This window comes from Lissotriton helveticus, chromosome 9, assembly GCF_964261635.1.
Source record: "Lissotriton helveticus chromosome 9, aLisHel1.1, whole genome shotgun sequence".
NCBI lineage: Eukaryota > Metazoa > Chordata > Amphibia > Caudata > Salamandridae > Lissotriton > Lissotriton helveticus.
The window spans coordinates 598,831,908-598,853,277 of record NC_136070.1 but is presented as its reverse complement, the minus strand read 5'-3'; the positions used below and the strand labels follow the sequence as shown (position 1 = coordinate 598,853,277).

Below are 21,370 nucleotides of genomic sequence, written 5' to 3'. Positions count from 1 at the left end.
TGTCGGTTCCGAAGCAATGTGCCGAGTTCTGCTCCTGCCACAGGGATGATGTGTCGATTTCTGCTCACGCGGTCAGTGGATGCGTTGGTGTCTCTGAAGCAAGTATCTTCAGGCACAAGAGCAGTGGTAGAAACTTTGATTTACCTGAGACTCAACAACAGGAGGCAAGACAACAATCCCTTGGAGAAAACGTTGGGTTGCAAGGCAGAGTCCAGCTCTCCCTCAGCAGGGTCAGAGAGCAGCAGGCAGCAGGGCAGCTCAGCAAAAAATCAAGCCTTCCAGGTCAGCAGTGCAGCAGAGTGTCAGTCCTTGATGCAACACAGCATTTCTTCTGATAGAGTCCAGTTGTAGGTTCAGAATTGTCTGATTTGTCAGAGACCCAGTACTTATAACCAGGTGTGCATTTGAATTGGGGTGACTTCAAAGAAGGGTATTTGAAGAGCACAAAGGCCATTTTTTCAAGCCCGGGCTCCAGGCTATCAATAGGGGATAATCAGCCCTTTGTGTGGTGACAGGTCACTACCTATTTAGGTGTGTCAATCCCTCCCTCCCTTCCTACCCAAGAAGAGACATCAGAATGAAGGTGAGTACTCAGACACACCTAACCTTTCTGTGTTTGTTGCTGTCTAGAGGGAATGCATAAAGTGTAGCTGTCACTCACCCCAGACATGTATTGGAGACAGACTGCTGCAACACAGAGCTGTAAGAGCAGAGAAATGTCCACTTTCAAAAAGGGGCATTTATAAAAAAGTTATGTTAAATCCAGCTTTACCAGTAAAGAGGATTTATCATTACCATTCCAAAGTTATAAAACATGAAATAGCCACTCCTTTCTAAACAGGAATTACAGCTTAGAAGTGTATTAAGGAATTCACAATGTTAACCCATGAGAGGTGTAGGCCTCACAGTAGTAAAAAACATATGTAGGTGTTTTTCATACCTAGACATGTAAAACTTAAAGGATGTCCTACCTTCTACTTATACAGTACCCTGCCCTATAGGCTAATTTGGGCCTACCTTAGGGGTAACCTTTGTATAATAAAAGGAGAGTTAAAGCTCGGCAAAGAGTTTTAAATGCCAAGTCGAAGTGGCAGTAAAGATGCACACACAGACTCTACAGTGGCAGGCCAGAGACATGTTTAAAGGGCTCCTTGTGTGGGTGGCACAATCAGTGCTGCAGGCCCGCTAGTAGTATTTAATTTACAGTGTGTATATGGTATACCACTTTACAATGGACTTACAAGTAAATTAAATGTGCTAATTGTGTATACACTAATGTAACCATGTTCATGCACTTTAGCACTGGTCAGCAGTGGTAAAGTGCACAGAGTCCTATGGTCAACAAAAAGAGTCAGCTAAAGTAGGTGGTAAGCAGGCAAAATGTTTGAGGGAAGGCCATCCTAAGGCTGATAGGTCTTACATGGACCATACCTCGTCCAACCCCATGGAAAGAGAATAGCCACAAGGGAGGGCTCTTGAATATGTTAGTGTATCTTAGATTGCAGCAAGTAGGATAATAGAATACAAAACGTCATCTCCCCAAGTTTAGATAAAAACTGCCACACAGGGCACATGGAGGGAGGCGAAGGGGGGGACCAGATAAGTCTTTGGTCTTCACTGGACCCTAGAAAGTAGACGCATAGACTCGCAGGCACTGGAAAAATGAATGATATTGCTCTGACTGTGCCAAACTATCTTTTGGCCTAGTGGAGTTTTTCGTGTATTACCTCTCTTCCTTCAGTGGAGACCCGGTGTATAGAATTAAACAGGTGAAAGTCTGAGAAGGTCACTGTTACGGGCTTTAGTCGCCCATTGGCATTCTCCATTGAGCACTACCACGGCTGTGTAAGTGTCTCTCTGGGCATCGGTGCTTGGGTGCTGCAGATTACAGCAAAGTTTGAAAAAAATCTCCGAAGCAAATATAGATTTATCTGTTTTTACTTGTCTTTTTCAAAACATAAATCCATATGAATTTGTATCTAATGTTTTCATCTTAAATGAATGAAGTTAAAGTATGCTATGAACCCCTTTAATCAGTTACATCCATTGCATTTTCTGAAACAACTAGAAACCCTAAGATTAGTAGTTTCACTCGAGTCAAAACTGTTCTATTTTGCTGGGAATGCCTGCAGCCGGATGAGTTAATGTATCAAAATACAGCACAACAGTCAAACACTAGCATAGACCAAGCAAACAGGAGATCAATTTGGAGTAGGTCTTGCAATTGGTCTTGGCTGTGCGTGTTACAACTTTAACCTCTCTCCAGTAGTCTCAGAAATATGGCAGTCTTTGTTGCATCGGTAGAAAGGACACCCACTGCTGTGGTATAACGCACAAACACGTCCATTCAGAAACTTATTTTTCCGATAGCACAACAGGCCTGCAAGAAAAATATGTGTCCTAAACACTCATTTCTGACTAGAGAGTAGGCTCCATGTTATTAACATAGCCTGCAATGGAAAGAAAACAAAATAAAAACAAGCACAACGAGGAGCGGGCGGGCAACCAAGCACAACGAGACGGGGGCGGGCGGTCAACCAAGCACAACGAGGAGCGGACGGACAACCAAGCACAACGAGGGGGGGGGGGGCGGGCGTGAAACAAAGCACACCTAGGGGGGGGGGCGGGAAACAATGCACAACGAGGGTATAACGCACAAATACGTCCATTCAGAAACTTCTTTTTCTGATAGCACAACAGGCCTGTAAGAAAAATATGTGTCCTAAACACTCATTTCTGACTAGAGAGTAGGCACCATATTATTAACATAGCCTGCAATGTAAAGAAAACAAAATAAAAACAAGCACAACAAGGAGCGGGCGGGCAACCAAGCACAACGAGAGGGGGGCGGGAAACAAAGCACAACGAGGGGGGTCGGTAAACAAAGCACCATGAGGGGGGCGGGAAACAAAGCACAACGAGGGGGGGAAGGGAAACAAAGCACAACGAGGGGGACGGGCGGGAAACAAACCACAACGAGGGGGGGGGGTGGGCGGGCAACCAAGCACAACGAGGAGCGGGCGGGCAACCAAGCACAACGAGGAGCAGGCGGGCAACCAAGCACAACGAGGGGTGGGCGGGCAGGAAGCAAAGCACAACGAGGAGCGGGCGGGCGTGAAACAAAGCACACCGAGGAGCGGGCTGGCAACCAAGCACAACGAGGAGCGGGCGGGCAACCAAGCACAACGAGGTGGGGTGCAGGCGGGAAACAAAGCACAACGAGGGGGGCGGGCGGGAAACAAAGCACAACGATTAACAAAGCACAACGAGGGGGGGGGCGGGAAACAAAGCACAACGAGGGGGGGCGGGCGGGAAACAAAGCACAATGAGGAGCGGGCGGGCAACCAAGCACAACGAGGAGCGGGCGGGCAACCAAGCACAACGAGGGGGGGGGGGGCGGGCGGGAAACAAAGCACAACGAGGGGGGCAGGAAACAAAGCACAACGAGGGGGCAGGAAAGCGGGCACACAACAAGGGGGCAAGAAAGCAAGCACAACGAGGGAAGGGGGGCAGAAAAGGGCCTCTCACCTGCATTGTAGAAACGGGTCCAGCACGCCGGTGTCCCCGAGGAGCGATCCACACCACCACGTGCTTTGCCTCGGAGAAACCACTGCTATTTTCGTGATTGGGGGCATGTTTTCGTTCTCTCATCTTCCCATTGGCAGGAATGTCAAATTCCAGCCAATGGGAAGAGGAGAGAAAGTAAATAGAAAGAAAGTTAAAAAACACACCCCAGAATCCGAAAAAGACACAAAATCTTACAGCAGTGCGACGGAGTCCTCGACCTAAAAAAGCATGCAATATAGATCTGAATATTCAAAATGAACTCCTTATCTGTTTGATCGTTTTCTCCTGCAACTGATAAATATCCCAATCACAGACTTGTTTGGGACTCTCTTCTCAAATTTGTTAATAAATTGTTGCTTGACAATCTGTAATTTTTAAATTCTCCCCCATATTAGAGGCATTAGGAGTGTAGGACGTGTTTTCTTTTATCTTGTATTATTTGCTGAGTCTTCGACTAATTTAACCAGGATAAAAGAAAACACTTTGTTGTATCCACTGAAACTTTGTAAAACTCTTGGTATCAGTTAAAGAACCACAAATCGCTGCTATTGATACAGGGAGACACTTTTTTTGTCTTTGAATAGTAGTAACGTGGACTTTAATCCCTTCATGGACCTGCCACTTTAGCAGCTACAGAGGGGGTTGCAACTGGATCATTTTGTTCTTTGTGGGTCTCTTCTGTCTGGAGGTCTGTAGACATTAGCTCATATATAACAGAATCATGGGTGTATTCAAAAGTCTGCAATTGTACAGTGTAGGAGACAGAGAAAAGGAATTTATTCATTTAAGATGTTTTATATAGCGCTAGCTGGACCCGGGGGTATTAGAGCGCTTTACAGGGGTAATTTGTTGCAATACAGTAAAAAATGAGGTAGTATTCTGAAATCAATACAAATGGAAGACATCCTGTAAAATATTGCATAGTCTAAAAACGAAAACAAAGGCGGGAGTAAGGAATGGGGATGGGGAGGCAGGGAGTGGGATAATAAGGGGAACATAATACAGCAATACTTAGATAGGATTAATTGAATGTAACAGGATAACAGTGAGATAGAAATCAATACCCAACAGGAAGGTCCAAACAATTCTAGAATTAACATTGTCAAAATATATGAGTAGAGCGGGATTACCAGCTAGTCCTGGAATATTTATCCTGGTATGGGAGGGACATCATGGAGAGGAGGGGAAAGGGTCATTGAAAGGTAGTGGGCTAGGATGAGGAGGGGGTGCGATTTTGATCATAACAGGTGGGAAGGGGTGGGTCATATAGGGAGGACATGAGGGAGAAGTTATCAGGGAGAAGGACGGTGCAAGGGGGGTAAAGCAATAGGGGGCGGGATGAGCGCTCATAGGCGGATTTAAGGGCCCCAATATTTGTTCAGCAGGAGAATTTTGAGGTATTTTTGTAAGCTGGCGTAGGAGGGGTTGCAACGAAGATCTTTGGGGAGCGAGTTCCAGATGATCGGAGCATTTCCGGAGAAGGAGCGGGATTGTGTGGTTTTCTTGTTTAGTAGAGGAGTTACAAGAGCGAGGGTGTTGGTGCTTCTCAGTGATCTAGAGTTTCCGGCTATGTGAAGTTTGTCAGTGAGGTACTGCGGGGAGCGTTGATGCTGTCTTGTATGAGGTTCTTCCTTCAATGGGCATTCACTTGAGGGCTTTAAGAGCGGGGGGAGATATGATCAAATCGTTTAAGGTCACTAATGAGCTTAGCTGCCAGGTTAAGAACCAACTTGATAGGGGTGAGGTGGGCTTTTGGAGTTCGGTGAGGATGGCGTTCTCAGAGTCGATTTTTGACAGAACCAGTGATTGGACGACTATTTTAAAGTCGTCAGCAGGAATGAAGGGTTTAATTTTCTTTAAGTGATGGAGTGTGTAGAGGGCGCTTTTGGCTGAGTTTTTTATTTGGGGGATAAGCGACAGCTTCAGGTCAATGTTAAAACCGAGTGATTTAACAGAGTTGGATATGGTGAGAGAGCAGTTGAGTGCAGTAAGGTCTGAGATCCAGGATAAAATGGGGAGCGCGTTGTTCTTGAGGGAGAAGAGAATTATTTCGGTTTTTTTGGGGTTGAGTTTGAGGTGGTTAAGGTGGAACCAGGATTGAATTTTACTCAAGGTATCATTGAGGTGAAGGATATCCGAGTGGGATTGAATTTTACAGTAAAGTTGGGTGTCATCAGCGGAAAGGTGGTAGTTGATTCCTGCTTGTTTAAGGATGAGGGTGAGGGGTTCCATGAAGAGATTAAATAAAGAGGGGGAGAGGATAGAGCCTTGAGGGACACCAAGGGAGATGGGCATAGGTTTAGAGAGGCAATCCCGGATTCTAATTTGTTGCGTTCTGTGTTGTAAAAAGGAGGTGAACCATTTAAGGACTGGGCCATTGAGGCCAAAACTTTCTTTAAGTGTGTTAAGTAGTGTTGAGTGATTTACAGTATCAAAAGCAGCGGAGAGATCAAGGAGAATAATGAGAAGGGAGGAATCGCCTTTGTCCAGGGCGTGTTGGATGTCATCAATTATGTTAAGCATTGCCGTTTCTGTACTACAGCCCTTTCTGAAGCCTGATTGGTACAGGTCTTAAAGATTGAATGAATCAATGTGTTTATCAAGTTGTAACTGTACGCATTTTTCAAGGGCTTTTGAGAGAATAGGAAGGTTAGAGATAGGACTAAGGTTATTTAGGTCATTGGAGTCACCAGCAGGGTTTTTGAGGATGGGAGTGATTTGTCCCAATTGTAGGGAGGCAGGGACACAACCAGAGGCAAAGGAGGAGTTGATGATGGAGGTCCAGTAGGGGGTAATGATATGTTTTAGTTCTTGGACAAGGTTTGATGGGAGAGGATCATTAGTGTGGGAAGATTGGTTTTAGTCTTGAAATGACGTTTAGGGCATCAAGTTCAGTGACCGGATGGAAGTCGTGCCAAGAAGCGTTATTTTTTAGTTCCAGTATGATGGTGTCAGGTTCAAGAAGAGGCACGAGAAGAGGGAGAGATAAGGAGTCAAGAGGGAGATTATAGGGTGAGGCAGAATTAGAGGGGATGTCTAATGAGGGTAGTGGGTTAGGGGGGGAGTTAGGGCAAAGGATTGATCTATTTTGGAATTTTTTTCAACAAAGTAGTTGGCAATTTCCTCACATCTCTCAGTGGATGCGATCACCTTGAAGGGAAGCAGAGGAAGTTTGGTTTTTCACAATGCTGAAAAGTTCCCTAGGTCTGTTTTTGGCCCGATCGAGTTGTAAGCGGAAGAATGATGTCTTGGCATTGAGAATGTGTTTTTTGTAGTTCGATCTAGCTGATCTGAGGAGAGAGAGGTTAAGGGGGGAGGGGTTTTGTGGCCAAATGCGTTCCGTAGGTCTGAGTGCGAGACGCTCATTGTTGGGATCTGGATTGAACCAGGATTTGGAGGAGCTTTTCTGTCGTTTTAGTTTGTTCGGGGCAATTTGGACCAGGACCTCAACGAGGGATTTGTTAAAGTGTTCGGTGAGGTCATTGACATTTTGAGAGAGAGGGGAGAGTTGCAGTTGAGCTTTGACTTTGGCCTCAAGTTCACCTGGGGGAATAAGGTGAAAATTCCTCGTCAGTTTCATTTGATTGGTGGATTTGGGTGGAGGAGGTTGAACCGCATTAGAGATCGTGAAGAGAATGAGGTGGTGGTCAGACCAATCAATGGGAACTATGGAGGAGAGGGAGGTCAACTCATTGTTAGTAATGATGGCGTCAAGAGTGGCTCCTTTGGAGTGAGTGGGGGAGTCGCATAGTTGTTTTAGGTTATCGATGTCCAGTAGGCCAGTGAGGAGGATAATTGTAGGGTCATCCTTTTTGTTGCAATGGAGGTTAAAATCCCTGAGGAAGAGGTTTTTAGAGTTGGAAAGTGAGGATTGGGTGAGAAGGTCAGACAATTCTTCTACAAAAGGAAGACGGTCACCGGGAGGATGATAGATGTTGTGTAATCTTATTGGAGGAGTGCCCTGCATTTTAACCCCTTCAATGCTGATGACGAGCTGAGCTCGTCATCAGTTACGGCGCTCGTACGCTGATGACGAGCTGAGCTCGTCATGTAACGCGGCTTTTCGCAAAACACAGCGCACAGCGGGAAAACCGCTAGCGCGCATGCGGTTAAGTTCTGCTTTGAGATATTCGAAAGTAGACAGATCGTGGAAGCGCACAGGGGAGAGTTGGAGTTCAATTTTATAGATAATTGCTAGACCGCCACCAGTTTTAACTGGCCTATCCTTTCGGAGGATGGAGTAGCTGGGGGGGGGGGGGGGAGAGTATGTCTAGAATGGAAGAGGAGTGGTCTTTGAGCCAAGTTTCAGTCAGAAAGGCAATGTCGATGGATTCATTAAGGATGGTTTCTGAGATTTCTATAGCGTGTTGGACCGCCGAGCGGCAGTTAACCAGCATGCAAGACAGGGGTATAGGGTTGGTTGCAGAGGGAGGGCAGGGGCGTATTCTGGTAATTTGCGGGGGAGGTCTAGGAGAGGCTGGTGAAATTGGGATTCTGTTAATCCCTAGGATCACGGAGATAGGAGCTTGTGGGATGAAAGGGTCGATGTTTAAAGAGCATGGGGTGTGAGGATTACAAGAGTCCAGGGGTTTAGAGGTGTGGGGGTGGTTTGGGGCATGAAAGGTTCTGAGTGTATTGTTGCCGGGGCGATGGGGCGTATCCTGTGGCTAGGTGACTGAAAAGTTGTTTTGATCAGTGCACAGAGAGCTAGCATGGTTGGGGTGGTTTAGTGAGGAGAGGAGATTGACATATTTTCTAAGAGAGGAGAGTGCAACTGATAGGTTCGCGAGAATGAGGTCTATGTTAAGCAGCGTTTGGGGGATGAGGGAGAAAGGGCAGGAGGATGTGAATTCAGGGGGACTGGGGGGAAATTCAGTGTTAGTTGCGACGAGGGGTCTAGGGTAAGGGGGGCAGCCCAGGAGGAGGGTGTAGAGGGTGGTATCGATTAGAAGTTGAGGAGAGGGAGGAGTGGTGGGGTGAGGTAGACGCTGGGGGCTGAGGAGGGTTAGGGGAGGGAAGGGGAGCTTGAGGAGAGTGAGGGGGGGAGTACTCCTGATTACAGAGGGGGTGGCCAGTTGGGGAGGAAGGGTTAGACGCAGGGGATAGAGTCAGATGGTGGATGGATTGGGGGGAAAGGGGTGGAAGATGGTAGAGGGTAATTGCAAAGAGGTGTTGGTGCCTCAGGAGGGGGAGTGAGAGAGAGGGTGGTTGTGTGGACATTCGGTGGTTAGTCATTGTGAAGACCGTTGTTAATGTGGGGGGAGGATTGGAAAATCTGTGCTTGGGAGACTACTATGGGTTTTTCAATGTTTGTTTGGAGGGGGAGTGGAGGAGGTGACAGGACATAATGTGTTTGGGAGGAAGATGGAAGGGGGGGACAGCTGTCATATGTTGGTGTCTCCAGCAGAAGGGAGTGAGCACTGTTGTAAGTAGGGGAAGTAGTAGGCTTGTAGGGGGGTAGTAGTTAAGGAGGGGGAGAGATAGGGAGTCAGTGTTTGGGAGATTTCCATGGTGTTATCAAAGTCTGTAGGTGTGGGTGAAAGAGGTGACAGAGGAGGTGCAGGGTCAGGTAGGGTTTGTGCGGACGGTGGGTCAGAGGATGGAATCAAGAGTAGGTAGGATAAGTCGCTGAAGCGGTGTTCAAAGATGCTGAGATGTTTTTCCGAGGCTTGTATGAGGATGTTACCAGATTTAAAGATTGCATGATCTTTGAGCCAAGTTTCAGTCGAGTTGAGTGGAAGAGGTGTGGCGCCGCGGCCAGGGCAACTGACTCCGGAATCTGGGGATCACGGTTCGATCCCTGGTGCCGGTGGCAGATTAGCCCAGTACCATGTGACTCTGGGCAACAGCTTCCTTAATCTTCCCGACGGCCCCCTGCGCCTAGAGACCCTAACGGGCTAATTGTTCGCGCTTTACAAATGTGGATTATTATTATGTGGATTATGACGATGTCTATTTCGCCAGGAAAAGTAGGGGAAGGTGAGGTAGATAGTTTCAGGCCATATGGAATTTTGCAAGACTTCGTGATTGGGAAGAGGTGGAGGAAGGTGCTTTTCCATTTAGAGGGGTGCTTGTAGTAGAAAATGTAGTTCGTTTTTACCGTAGAGGTGAGACTGCGATAGTTATCAACAAATAGCGTTTCTTGGTGAATAATTAGTTGTTTGTGTTTGAAGTTTTTCTTCGCATTTTTGGAGAGTTTGGGGGGATAGAGGATGGACCAAGAATTAGGACCATGTCTCATGATAGGTGCATCCAGTGTAATGGGGGTGATGAAAATAGGGAGAAAAAGAGAGTGAGAGAGAAAGCGATAGAGGCAAATAAAAAGAGTGAGCAGGATTTTAAAAGGAAAGAAAAGAAAAGTAAGAATGGAAGAACATAAAAGATGGGTAGAGAGAACAAGGGAAGCAAAGAAGAAAGAAAGAAAAGGAAGGAGGTTGAAAGGAAGGGTGAAAAGAAAGATGAGTAAATAGATGGAAGGACATTGAAAAGTGAAAGGATGGCTAGAAGGGTAAAATAATTGGTGATGGGAAGGGCGGGAAGAATGGGTGATAGGATTAATAGATGGAAGGTGAATAGGTGGGTGTGTGGGTGAAAGGATGGATGGAATTAAAGGATGAGAGGATGGAAAGGTGAAAGTATGGATGAATGGATGCATGGAAAGACTGATGGATGACATCTTGATGGAAGGGAAGATGGAATGGTAATGAAACTCGTCTAGACAGGGCCCAGCTTGCTTGCTTAGTTGATTCAGTGATGGTAACAGTTTGGTTCAAAGTGGGGGTATTTTAATTTTCTGTTTACTCCTTAGTATATACATGTATGGTTTTCAGCTATGCTGAAAATATTATTGATTTCATCCTCCCCGAAAACACTAAAATACTACATTAAGCCTTCTTGCAGTGGCTGTTTATCAAAAGTGGAAAAAAATAAAGATTTCTTTCATGACCAGTAAAAAATTAAGGGCCACATATAAGTACACTGGTTTCACTAAAAGCGGTCGCAATTTGCATACCAACTTTTAGCAAATCAAATGGTATTTTGTAAATGGACCTATGTACTAAATCAATTCACAAAATGCCGAATCATAGTGGGTCGCAATTCAACCTCACTCATGAATATTAATGAGGCAGGTCATAAAAAATTGCGATCCCCTACAATTCGCTGCCTTCACAGTTATAGTGGCCTTCTGAGTCAGCAGACCATCATGTCTGCGATTAAATTTCAATAAAGCATTCTTTTTTTTTTTAAACAACCCATTTTCCTTAAAGGAAAGCGGTATGCATTTTACAAAAAAGAGAACGTTTGAAAAACAGTTTTTTAAAGTAGGTGGGGTCCCATGGGGCACTGTCTATTCTAAAAAATGTTTTTGGGACCATTCAATCAATCACTCAATCAATCAAATTGATAAAGTGCGGCTAATCACCTTATGGGGGATCCAGGGGCTTGCAGTTCCCGGAGGCTTATTCAAACAGCCAGGTCTTGAGGGCCATTCGGAATTCCAGAAGTGAGGTGATGGTACGGAGGTGGCGGGGCTGTTTCAGGTCTTTTCTGCGTTTTGGCAAAAGGAGCGTCCTTCACAAAGGAAAAGGAGTCCCCTGGGGGCCCTATCCCATTTGCAACTGGGTTATGACCACCTTTGAAGTGCTGGTAAAACTTGAATGTTTTGTGACCGCATTTCGGTTGCAAAGCATTAATACATATCATGAGGAATCGCTATTTGGAAGGGATGCCCTAAACACGCCTCTTCCAAATAGCGATTTTCTATGATTTCCTATACCCTTTAGTGATTTGGTAACATATTACTGAATTGTTAAATGCGTTTAGTACTTTCAGAAACCACATTTTCTTGTCACAAACCGAGCATTTTACTTAAGCGCAAGGTTTGTTGCAAGAAAATGCATAAGTACATCTATCTATAAGAGCTTTAACGTATTTAACACTGGCTTAATAGTACATATGACATACATTACTGAATTATTCTATTATGTCAGATTTGCAGCTTAACCTTTAATACTGTTCTAATTCGCATTTTTGTACTCTGTTATCCATTATTATTGTGTGATGTGCCTGTATACTTGTTCTCTTGTAGGTTAAACTGCACCATCCAGACAGTGAAGATCTTGCGTTTCTCTATGGCACTATATTAACAGATGGCAATGATGCATTTAGTGAACAACCAACTGCCAACATATGTGTTTTTGCTGATGCGCAGGTAATGTCACTTTAACACTGGTGCATTTTATCTTCTTACCAATAGCTTTCTTTGTATCATCTTAAGGAACATATACTTTAATATTTCATTTTATTTTCGTCTACTGTCCATTCAAGGGACAGGCTAAAAAACATTTTTCAAAGCACAAAGGATCAGATATTTCTCCAACTTTATTACTGATTTTGAACTTTTTGCATAAAATTAAGTACTCTCCATAATTTGCAAGTTGGGGGCTAGTTGGTGATGTTGACCTTCATCAACTTCGGGAATCTTTTATTATAAAGTTTGTCAACTTTGAGAAATTCAGTTCCTTCATAACCTTTAAAAAGTTAATAAAAATTCGGCAAAAAAGGGAACTTGTGGAAAAAAAGCAAACCTACTTTTGGCAAAGGATTCCTCCCACAAAATAAGTTTTGCTTTAGCAAAAAAAAAAAAAAAGTTTTTGGGGCTACAATTACATTTCAGGGAAAGGTGCAAAGTTGAGTGGGAAGAGGGAAATGGGCGTAGAGGCATGCCAGGCTCGCTCACATTTTCCACTGTTTTGTGGAGTTTTGTGATATAGATGTTCTACATTTTGATATGAGTGATCTCTTTGGGATATGTTTGGAAAGAGTCCTGTCTAGATGGCCTTGTTAAAAAAGAAAGTGGGCAAGCGGTCCCAGTTTGAAGTCTCACCCTGACATTTATTTAATTGATTCAGGCTAAGGCTTAGATCAATTCCTCTGAGGATTATACTCATTGGAGTTTGCATCTGATGACCTAAGGAGGCATAAGAGCATGTGAGGCCTATGAAATATGAACTCCCCTTCCGAGTGTAGATAGTCCCTTAGTTTACAGGCCTGTGTATGTTCCATCTTCTGATACAGCATCATTAATGATAGAGGAGGGAAATGTGTGGTCTCAAAAGGTCATTCATGTATTCTTTTTGCAGCCTCATCATTTCAACCAAAAATGGTGTACACGGGGGCAATTTTCGTACATGGCACATTGTTTGAAAGGGGTGGTTAATGTAGATTCCTTGTTTAAAGTGCTTGCTTGGTGGGAGTGTGCTTTCGCTTAACTAAAAACAAATGGCTCCAACAGTCAAGAAGCTTTGTGCCACTGCATACATTATCTGCATTTTTCTTTCTAGGATCAGCCATGCATCACCGCGTGGCAAGCATAGCCCATGACAATTACCGCCATTAAGACACTAAAACAGCAGCTCCCTGCACCTATCAATACAGAAGATAACAATGTTGTTAATCACAGGGTGTGCAGAGAAGCTTAGCGCTGTCAATTCACTTCAGATTACAACAATGAAACCTCAGAATCCACAAATCCTATGAATTTGATTATACAGCAAGCTGCATAAAATAATATGTAACAATGACCTTCCTGGATCTATCAACACATAAGATAAAAGTTATGTAATCGTATGGAGCAAGAAAATATATATGGTGTTATTTGCCCTTATGTTGTACCAGTGTCTCTGTGATATTCATACATTTTATAAATCTAGTCACGACTTGTGTATGTACACAGAATGTTATTGTTGGGTAACAACTGTGAATATTAAATTGGTTTAAAGGGTCACACAACCATTTCCTGCACTCTAAAGGGCTCCGAAGATGAATAATATGTGAACAAATGTATCTAATCCGTGATCGCGAAGTCTACAGGTTCTTGTGCTCGCAGATGTATTGGTTTTTGTTGATAATATATAGGATATATTTGCAAGGCATTTTGTTTGTGGGTGTGCTTGTTTATATGAGTTGATGACCATCCAAACATGGCATCTTTTTCTAAAGGCAGGTTTACCTTTGTGTAAGGAAAAGTGTTATGTCGCTTTATTTGATATTGCTTTAAAGTTTGAAGTTTGTAAACAACAGTAGTAATTTCCAGATCTCATAGATGTCCAGAGAGACTAAGGCAGAATGTAAATAATGAATTCAGTATATCAAGGGTTGTTAATTGACCATAATACGGAGCTCAGGGTAAAATGTAATGATATTTGCATTTGTTTTTAGAGATGTGAGGTCCTGAAGAAAGCTTTTTCTTTCATTCACTAAACCAACTGCTTAGATTTTTGAAGTGTGTAGCTCTGTCGGATAAATTTCCGCATAAGTATCAAAAGTCAGAGGGTCATAGCTAACCGCAGATGAAGACGGCCACACACTAAGAGACTGTGGAGGCCGTCAGTAAAACTTCCCTGATATCTGTTAGCTATCCAACCTGCGCTTCTGTCGGGGGGACACAGGAGACCCCCCAGGACTTCACCACATGAGACGGGCTTCCTGACTAGCGGCGAGCCTGTAGTCAGACGATGGGAGCCCGGGGCACTGCTGCCCGAGGAGACGCCATATTGCTGCAGAGGCTATCCGGGCATGGAGGAGCAACTGACAGACTGGAACTGTGTCTGGGGAGCGAGCCGGCCTCTCTGAGAGCCTCGCTGGCTGCAGGTTTGCAGGGATGAGTGACGAGACCGAGGCAGTGCTCATGGGGCTTCACGGATGGGCTGTGGATCGCAGCGAGAATCAGGCACCGGCGCAGTGCAAGAGACAGTCTGCTCGCTACCCACGATGGGCACGGGAGCTGAAGTGGGGTCGCTGCTGTGGGCGGAACCCGCCCTGCTTATATCCATATGATATCCACACCTGGGTTCGAGTGAGGCCACTGGGAGCGTTGCCCGTGCGGCACGGGCCTCCTCCCTGAAATCGGCTTGGGCCTGCAGCGATAACGGGTGGTAGGCCCATCTCAACTCAACACTACATCTCCACCCATAGGGGGTAGCTGTGAGGAGGGCCCGCCTCCTTTCTGTTGGGCTTGGTGACCGGGCAGTGGGTCCAACAGCCCCTGAGGGCCCAGGAACTCCATTACCCTGAGAGCAGGGGAGACCTGTGTTGTGCAGACCACTAGGATGGTGTAACTGCAACCAATGATAGACGGAATGATGAATGATTCAAACATTCTCCCCCAGTCAGGAGATCTGGGTTAAATCCATTGTTCTTTTGCCCACTAGGCCACCCCAGTTTGGGCCCAGCCATATTCAAATCAGTCTTGACCCTGTGCCTCATGGGAACAGTCCCGACCGAACTGCCGAGCCAGGTCCTCCCTGGACCGGACACAAGCATCTTGGGAGCAGTTTCGGGGTATCTCACCCTTCATGAGCCAGGCTAGCTTGAATCCAGTGGCACAGTGAGCAAGGAACTCACGTTTGGGCATACCCATCCCACTTAGGGCGAAAAGTGTAACTGCAACAAATGATGGACAGAATGCTTAATGATTAAAACACTCTCCCCCAGTCAAGAGATCTGGGTTAAATCCATAATTATTTTGCTCACTATGCCACCCCAGTTTGGATCCAGCCATGTGCAAATCAGTCTTGACCCTGTGCCTCATGAGAACAGTCCAGACCAAACTCACTAGGATGATAACAGGAAGCTATATTTGAGCAAGGAGCAGAGCGCTGACCTAGGAGTGTGCCGGGTGAGACAGGTCTTCTCATCAGCGGCCCCCACGTGAAGGGACCAAGAGTGACGCTGAGGGAGAGGTGGCAGCCATCTGGACTTGATCAGAGGCCCCACAGACATGGTTATGGGTCAGGGCCAGTTCAATCCAACAAACTAGAAAAATATACAGACCTCATGGAGGCCAGGAGTGGGATGACTAAGGGTGCTGCTGCGGATGCTGCTGGACAAAAACCCTCTCTGTGGGAGATTATGGCCACGATCATGGAACTCAATAATACCCATTGATCCCACATTTGATGTAGTTACTGTGGATGTGAATGTCCTTCAACCAGATTTTCGGAACATCTCAGATAAAGTGACGGAGGCTGTGTCACAAATCAGTGGCGTGAACTCCAATATGAAGTGGCTGGAGGAACTAGTCCAGACCTTCACACAACAAAATGTCGCCATGATGGCCTGAATGGAGGATTAGGAGGGTAGAGCCAGATTAAACAACATCCGTGTAGAGTGGACCGGAGGGAGCAGAGGGCCCGAGTGTGTACCTCTTCCTAGAATACTTGATCCTCAAAACACTCTGTCCCAAGAGGCTCTAATTTCTTTACTGTTGAGAGGGCGCACAGAACACTGGGCTGAGACCGTGCCTGCAAACAATAATTGCTAAAATCTTCAACTACAGAGACCGAAATGCCATCCTACGGGCAGCTTGCACCCATGGGGACCTGCACTTTGAGAACACGGTCATCAGGTTCCTTGCTGACATCACTCTACAAGTAAAGCAACAGAGGAGAAGTTTTGAAGCAGTTATAAAGGCACTCCGGGCGAAAGGCATTAAGTATATGATGCTGTTACCGGCGGAGCTTTGAGTGGTGATGGATGGGAAAACACTACACTTCAACCTCCCCTAAGGAGGCATGGGTTGGCAAGTAGCTGGTCATCAGAGAGACATGAGGCAGAGAAATAAACGCCCGATGCGGAGCTGAGACAAGGTAGCCAAGAGTCTGCTGAACGTCCGAACAAGGGAGGCTCTACCCCGGACACATGAGCTTTCGGTCCTTGCAGGGCAGATGTACCTGCTTGTATGTGGACATTACACAATGGCATTGTGGGGGCCTAAGTTAGACATGAGGTCAAGAGAATGGGGCGACACTTGTGATATTGGTAAATTGTTGGCTGGCAGGACAGACTCCTTGTGAGATACATGGTTATTCCTTTCTATGTTCTAAACTCAAAGTGGTGAGGGACACAATGTTTGTAGGAATATCCTTCACCACATGAGTATGGTGGTGGTAGTGCTTCCACGTTTTTAGATGATACATTAGGGGCGACAGGCACTCTGCAAGTTGGAGATTTGGGTGGTTTAGACTCGCAATGCAAGGACGCAGGGAAGAGGGACTTTGGGGTTTAGTATTACATGTTATTCTGGCCGGTGCCTATAGGAAATCATTCCACTGGTCCCAGTCTTTACCCAGCTATTCTTCCAGACTCCTTTGAAAGTTGTGCACGATGGGTGGTTAGCTGCCAATGGGGTTTCGGGCGCAGGGCCTCTCTGCAGTCTAGGCCCTGCCGCCAGCCCAATGCCACAAAAGGCCAAAAGCTGTGTGCAGCAAGGGTTTGGCCTTACATATGGTGATAAAATATTTTACCATAAAAACTGTAGAAATTCACTGAAGAAGCCAAAGGTTAAAGTGATGTTATAGTTATGTATGGCAATAAGATCTTACTTTGGATAAAAAAAAATCTCATAAATTCACTGAACAAACCAAAGGTTAAAGTGATGTTATGGTTAGGAGAAAATGTCTGTTTAAGTGTGGCGTTTTGAACTAACAAAACACGGAAAATCCACAGTTATAGTTATTTGAGATAACTAGAACTTGCACCTCTCCATGCACAGCTTATGACCTCATATATTACAACACTCATGACATGTTCTGTGCCATCATTGATAACATTACTGATGACAACTCAAATTACATAATTGATCACAACACGGTGCGTGGCGGGGCGTGAGTTGTAGTTATTGGAAATAATTATAACTGTTGAATTTCAGTGATTTTTTTAGTTTAAAAGTTTATTTCAACTGACATTTTCACCTAACTATAATGTCACTTTAACCTTTGTCTTTTGTTATATCACCATCTTTAACAGCATCACTCTAAAAGCGTAAAATTATTCAAAAATGTAAGTCGTCCAATGTCTTCATGTTAACCCCAGAAAAGGTCTGCATTCATTCTAAATGCCCAAGAACGCAAAATAACACTTTACACAAACTGGGTTTGGGAAACAATGGATTACTTTTCTCCCAAATTGGCCCAAGAAGTGTATTCCCTTGGTTTTTGGATCAGATTAAAACCTCTTCATGAAAGCATACATCGAGCGCCCAGTGAAATAAGCCAGAGTCTCACTCTAAACCTTAACAAAATGTCAAAGCTTTATTAGAACATTCGAATGTTGAGCGCTCCATTGAAAAAAATGAAGTGCTTCTTGCTTCTAATGGCCAGTAAAAGCCAGGACATCAACTTTCCAATGTTTAACAAAAGGACTTTTGGTGCCCGAGGGGATTTTAGGCCTTTGTTTTACAAATTAGAACATTCTGCCCTTTTGAGGCAAAATGTTCTAATAACCTTAGAGGCCTCCCTCGGGCTCTACCGGCCATTAAAGACTTGCTACCTTGTTTAACGCTGGAGCGGGCCTTTAATGGCTGGAAGACCCCAGTATGTTGGGCTCTGAGGCTATATAAAACAATCTGCCTTTTGTTATGAAATTCAAGCCATTCTCAAAATAGATCAGGGAAAGACCCTTTTTATGACAGCTTCCAAAAACTCATTTTCATTTGTGAAAGATTTGCTCCGCTTAGTGGCCAAATTTTCCACTAGCTCCAAAAAGTATGACCATGTAACTCCATAATTAAGAGGTCTTTACTGACTATTACTGAATGCAGGGTTTAAGTTCAGTCTTGCTTACTTTACTTTTAGAGCCTGCAGACAACACCAAGCATATCATCATTCTGCTCAAAACATTTCTAAAGTAGTTGAAACCGAATAAGTGAAGAAGTTCTTTCACTGAAATCAAAAAGATTCAAACCCCACTGGTCTCCAACAAAATTGATTTCTGGGGGTGCTACCTCAGTGAGAAACTCCCTCCATGAAAACCCAAGACGCCAGGAAAACATTGTGCCATTACGAAACAAATTGAAACTCTACCATTCAATTCTCACCTAAATGCTCGACTCTTTTTTTTCTCTTCCACCAACATATGAAGGGCAGTCTATCCCATCTGTCTTCCCTGTTTAATTCCTCGTGCTAATATACTTCAAATTTTAAATTCTCTCTATATGTTTTATGGTTTTATCTGATTTTGTAACGCATCATGTTTATCTTGTTAACTGTAAAGCACACTGACTCCCCTCGGGAGAAAAATCGTAAATAATAATTCTCTTAATTTTTGTGAACCCTTTATTTCCATGAGTTGCTAAGAGTCCCTTCAATGGCGTGTAAGCTCCTGCTGCAGGCAAAATTAAGAGTGGAGCACAAGCGTTAACTTCTCAGCTTGCAGAATATTTGTAGGAAACTGAGGGGTGAAGTATGGCGAAGATATTTATGAGCAGAGTCAAAGCAGGTGGAAGGAACGTAAATGCATAACTGGTCTCACTATGTGAAGCTTGGCTACAGACTGTCACAATGACATAAAGGGTTTTGTAAGTGTAGGTTGGAAGATGGTGTTAATTAAAATGGATTTCAACATGTTAGACACAATTCGTTTTGGGAAAATCTTTGATGCATGTAACTAATGCTATTTTGTGGTGCTATATTGTATTTCACTTCTGGACTATTTTTTTTGTTTGCTCTCCTCTCCTGTCATCCATTTACTGTGTTTTATCTTGACTTGTAGTACTTTGTTTATTATTCGGAAACATTACCAGGGTGATGACACTGTCATTTCCGGTTTTAATGATATTGTCTTAAGGACTGCAATTGCTACTGCTGATAAATAGAACAATTACTTCAAAACTGTAACTTGTTTGTATTCTTTTTAAATTAGGTTGACCGAAGTCCTACTGGTTCAGGAGTGACAGCGCGCATTGCTCTGCAGTACCACAAAGGCCTTATTCAGGTGAACCAGACTAGGAGTTTTAAGAGTGGTGCCACTGAGTCACTCTTCACTGGGAAAGCAGTAAAGGTAATAAGGACATTTTATCCTTTCCAAAAGTAAGACTTTTATATCCGACTTAAAGGATGATGAAAAGCAATTGTTATGGATGCTACTACAATTACTTGCATGCTCTTCCTATTTTCAGACAATTTGGGGATTTGTGGCTAGATGTACAAAGCATCTTTGCCTTTGCAACCGGTCCAATTTGACAAATCGGGCTGTTTGCGACCGCAAAAAACCCTTTTTTGTATGTAGGAAATACAAATTGCGATTCAGTGACATGTTACTGAATTACAATTTGTGTTTGTGACCAAATACCGAATTGGTATTTGAAAGGGCGTCTCTAGGGCACCCCATTTAAATACAGATTCAGTATGGAATGCATTAATGTTTTGTCACCGAAATCCGGTCACAAAATATTAATATTTTACCACCTCCTTAACGTGGCCCCTCCACTTTGTGAATGTTGACAAAACCATTTTTTAAGAGAAGTTTATGGTCCCGTGGACCACTGTCTACATTTTAAAAATATTACTTACGCTTATCTTTTTTTTCTTTTAAGCGCTCCCTGTTTTCCTTTAAGAAAACCAGTTGCGTTTAAAAAAACTTCTTTCTTTAAAAGCAATCGCAGACATGTTGGTCTGCTGATCTCAACAGGCCACCATCCTTGTGATGGCTGTGATTCGTAGTAACTTCCTGCTCCTTTACAGACCTCCACCTAGCAAGGCAATATTCCCAGGCGCACTTCTAGACACAGTTTCAAACCTGATAACAATACACTCCAGCCTATGCGTTCTGGGTGACCTTAACATTTGGTTTGATAAAACCAATATGACCCATCCAAAAACAATAATCACCGGCCTAGACGCATTGAACCTGCATCAGATTGTCCCCAATCCGACATACACCGCTGGACATATCCTAGATGTCATTTTTGCTAATACTGAACTAGTTACCTTTCAAACTATAACTCCAGTCACATGGTCAGACCACCACTTGCTTGCTTTCCAACATAAAACAACGCTAAGCGACTCACCTAAAACTACCTTATATCCATCCACCTATCGGCCGTGGAACAAACTCAATTTGGAACACTTGGAAACACAACTAACATCCAGTATAAATCTGGAAATCATAAATTCTGTTCAGAATCTATATGAGTGGCTACAGGAAGCTTTTGACATCCTGATACCACTCAAAACCACACAACAGAACAAAAGAAAAAAAGCGCCTTGGAGAAACATAGAAATAAAAGACATAAAACAACAAATTAGAAAGCTGCAACATACCTGGCTCAAAACAAACGCCAAACAAGACAAACTTCACCTACAGAAAATTAACAGATTATATAAGTCGGCTATCAAAAAAGCTAAGAAAAGGTACTATTCAGACAGAATTCAAAACGCTAAATGTGCAAATAAAGAATTCTATAAAATACTCAATGAGTTCCGAAAACCAAATTGCCTAGAAGGAACTCATCCTGTTACTCAAGATTTCACAGACAAACTGGCAAATCATTACACGGACAAAGCAGACACGTTGGACTCGTATTTACAACAGAAACAAAGCACCAGCACTAACCCTTGTACAAAACAACTATCCAAGAATGTTCTAATCAAGCCTCTCCGTTCCTTCCAACACATCTCACACGATGAATTTATGGACCTGGTTAAAGCAAGCAGGCCTGCCGGCAGCCCTTCTGACCCCTGTCCGCCACAAACTTTCAAGACAATTCTTTTGACAAACTCTGCTGCCATTCCAGTAAGAAGAATCATCAACGATTCCTTAACTACTGGAATATTTCCAGAAGAACTCAAAAAGTCATACATACGCCCTTTACTGAAGAAAACAAACTTGGACCCGCTGAACCCTGACAACTACAGACCCATTACAAATGGACCTTTCCTGGGCAAACTGATAGAAAGAGCATCATTCGCCCAGAATTCATTGAAGAGAATGACATACTTTCAGATTTCCAAACAGGATTCCG

The 21,370-nt window shown here is 44.1% G+C and overlaps 1 protein-coding gene across 1 annotated transcript in view; it reads left to right on the top strand.

Annotated features, from left to right (window-relative positions):
* L3HYPDH (trans-L-3-hydroxyproline dehydratase) overlaps positions 1–21,370 on the top strand; it is a 61,951-nt gene that overhangs the window by 22,381 nt on the left and 18,200 nt on the right. Inside the window, exons 3-4 of the mRNA XM_078662121.1 lie at positions 11,657–11,779; positions 19,270–19,407. Coding sequence (XP_078518247.1) covers positions 11,657–11,779; positions 19,270–19,407 — 261 coding nt within the window. The remainder of the gene's footprint in view (positions 1–11,656; positions 11,780–19,269; positions 19,408–21,370) is intronic.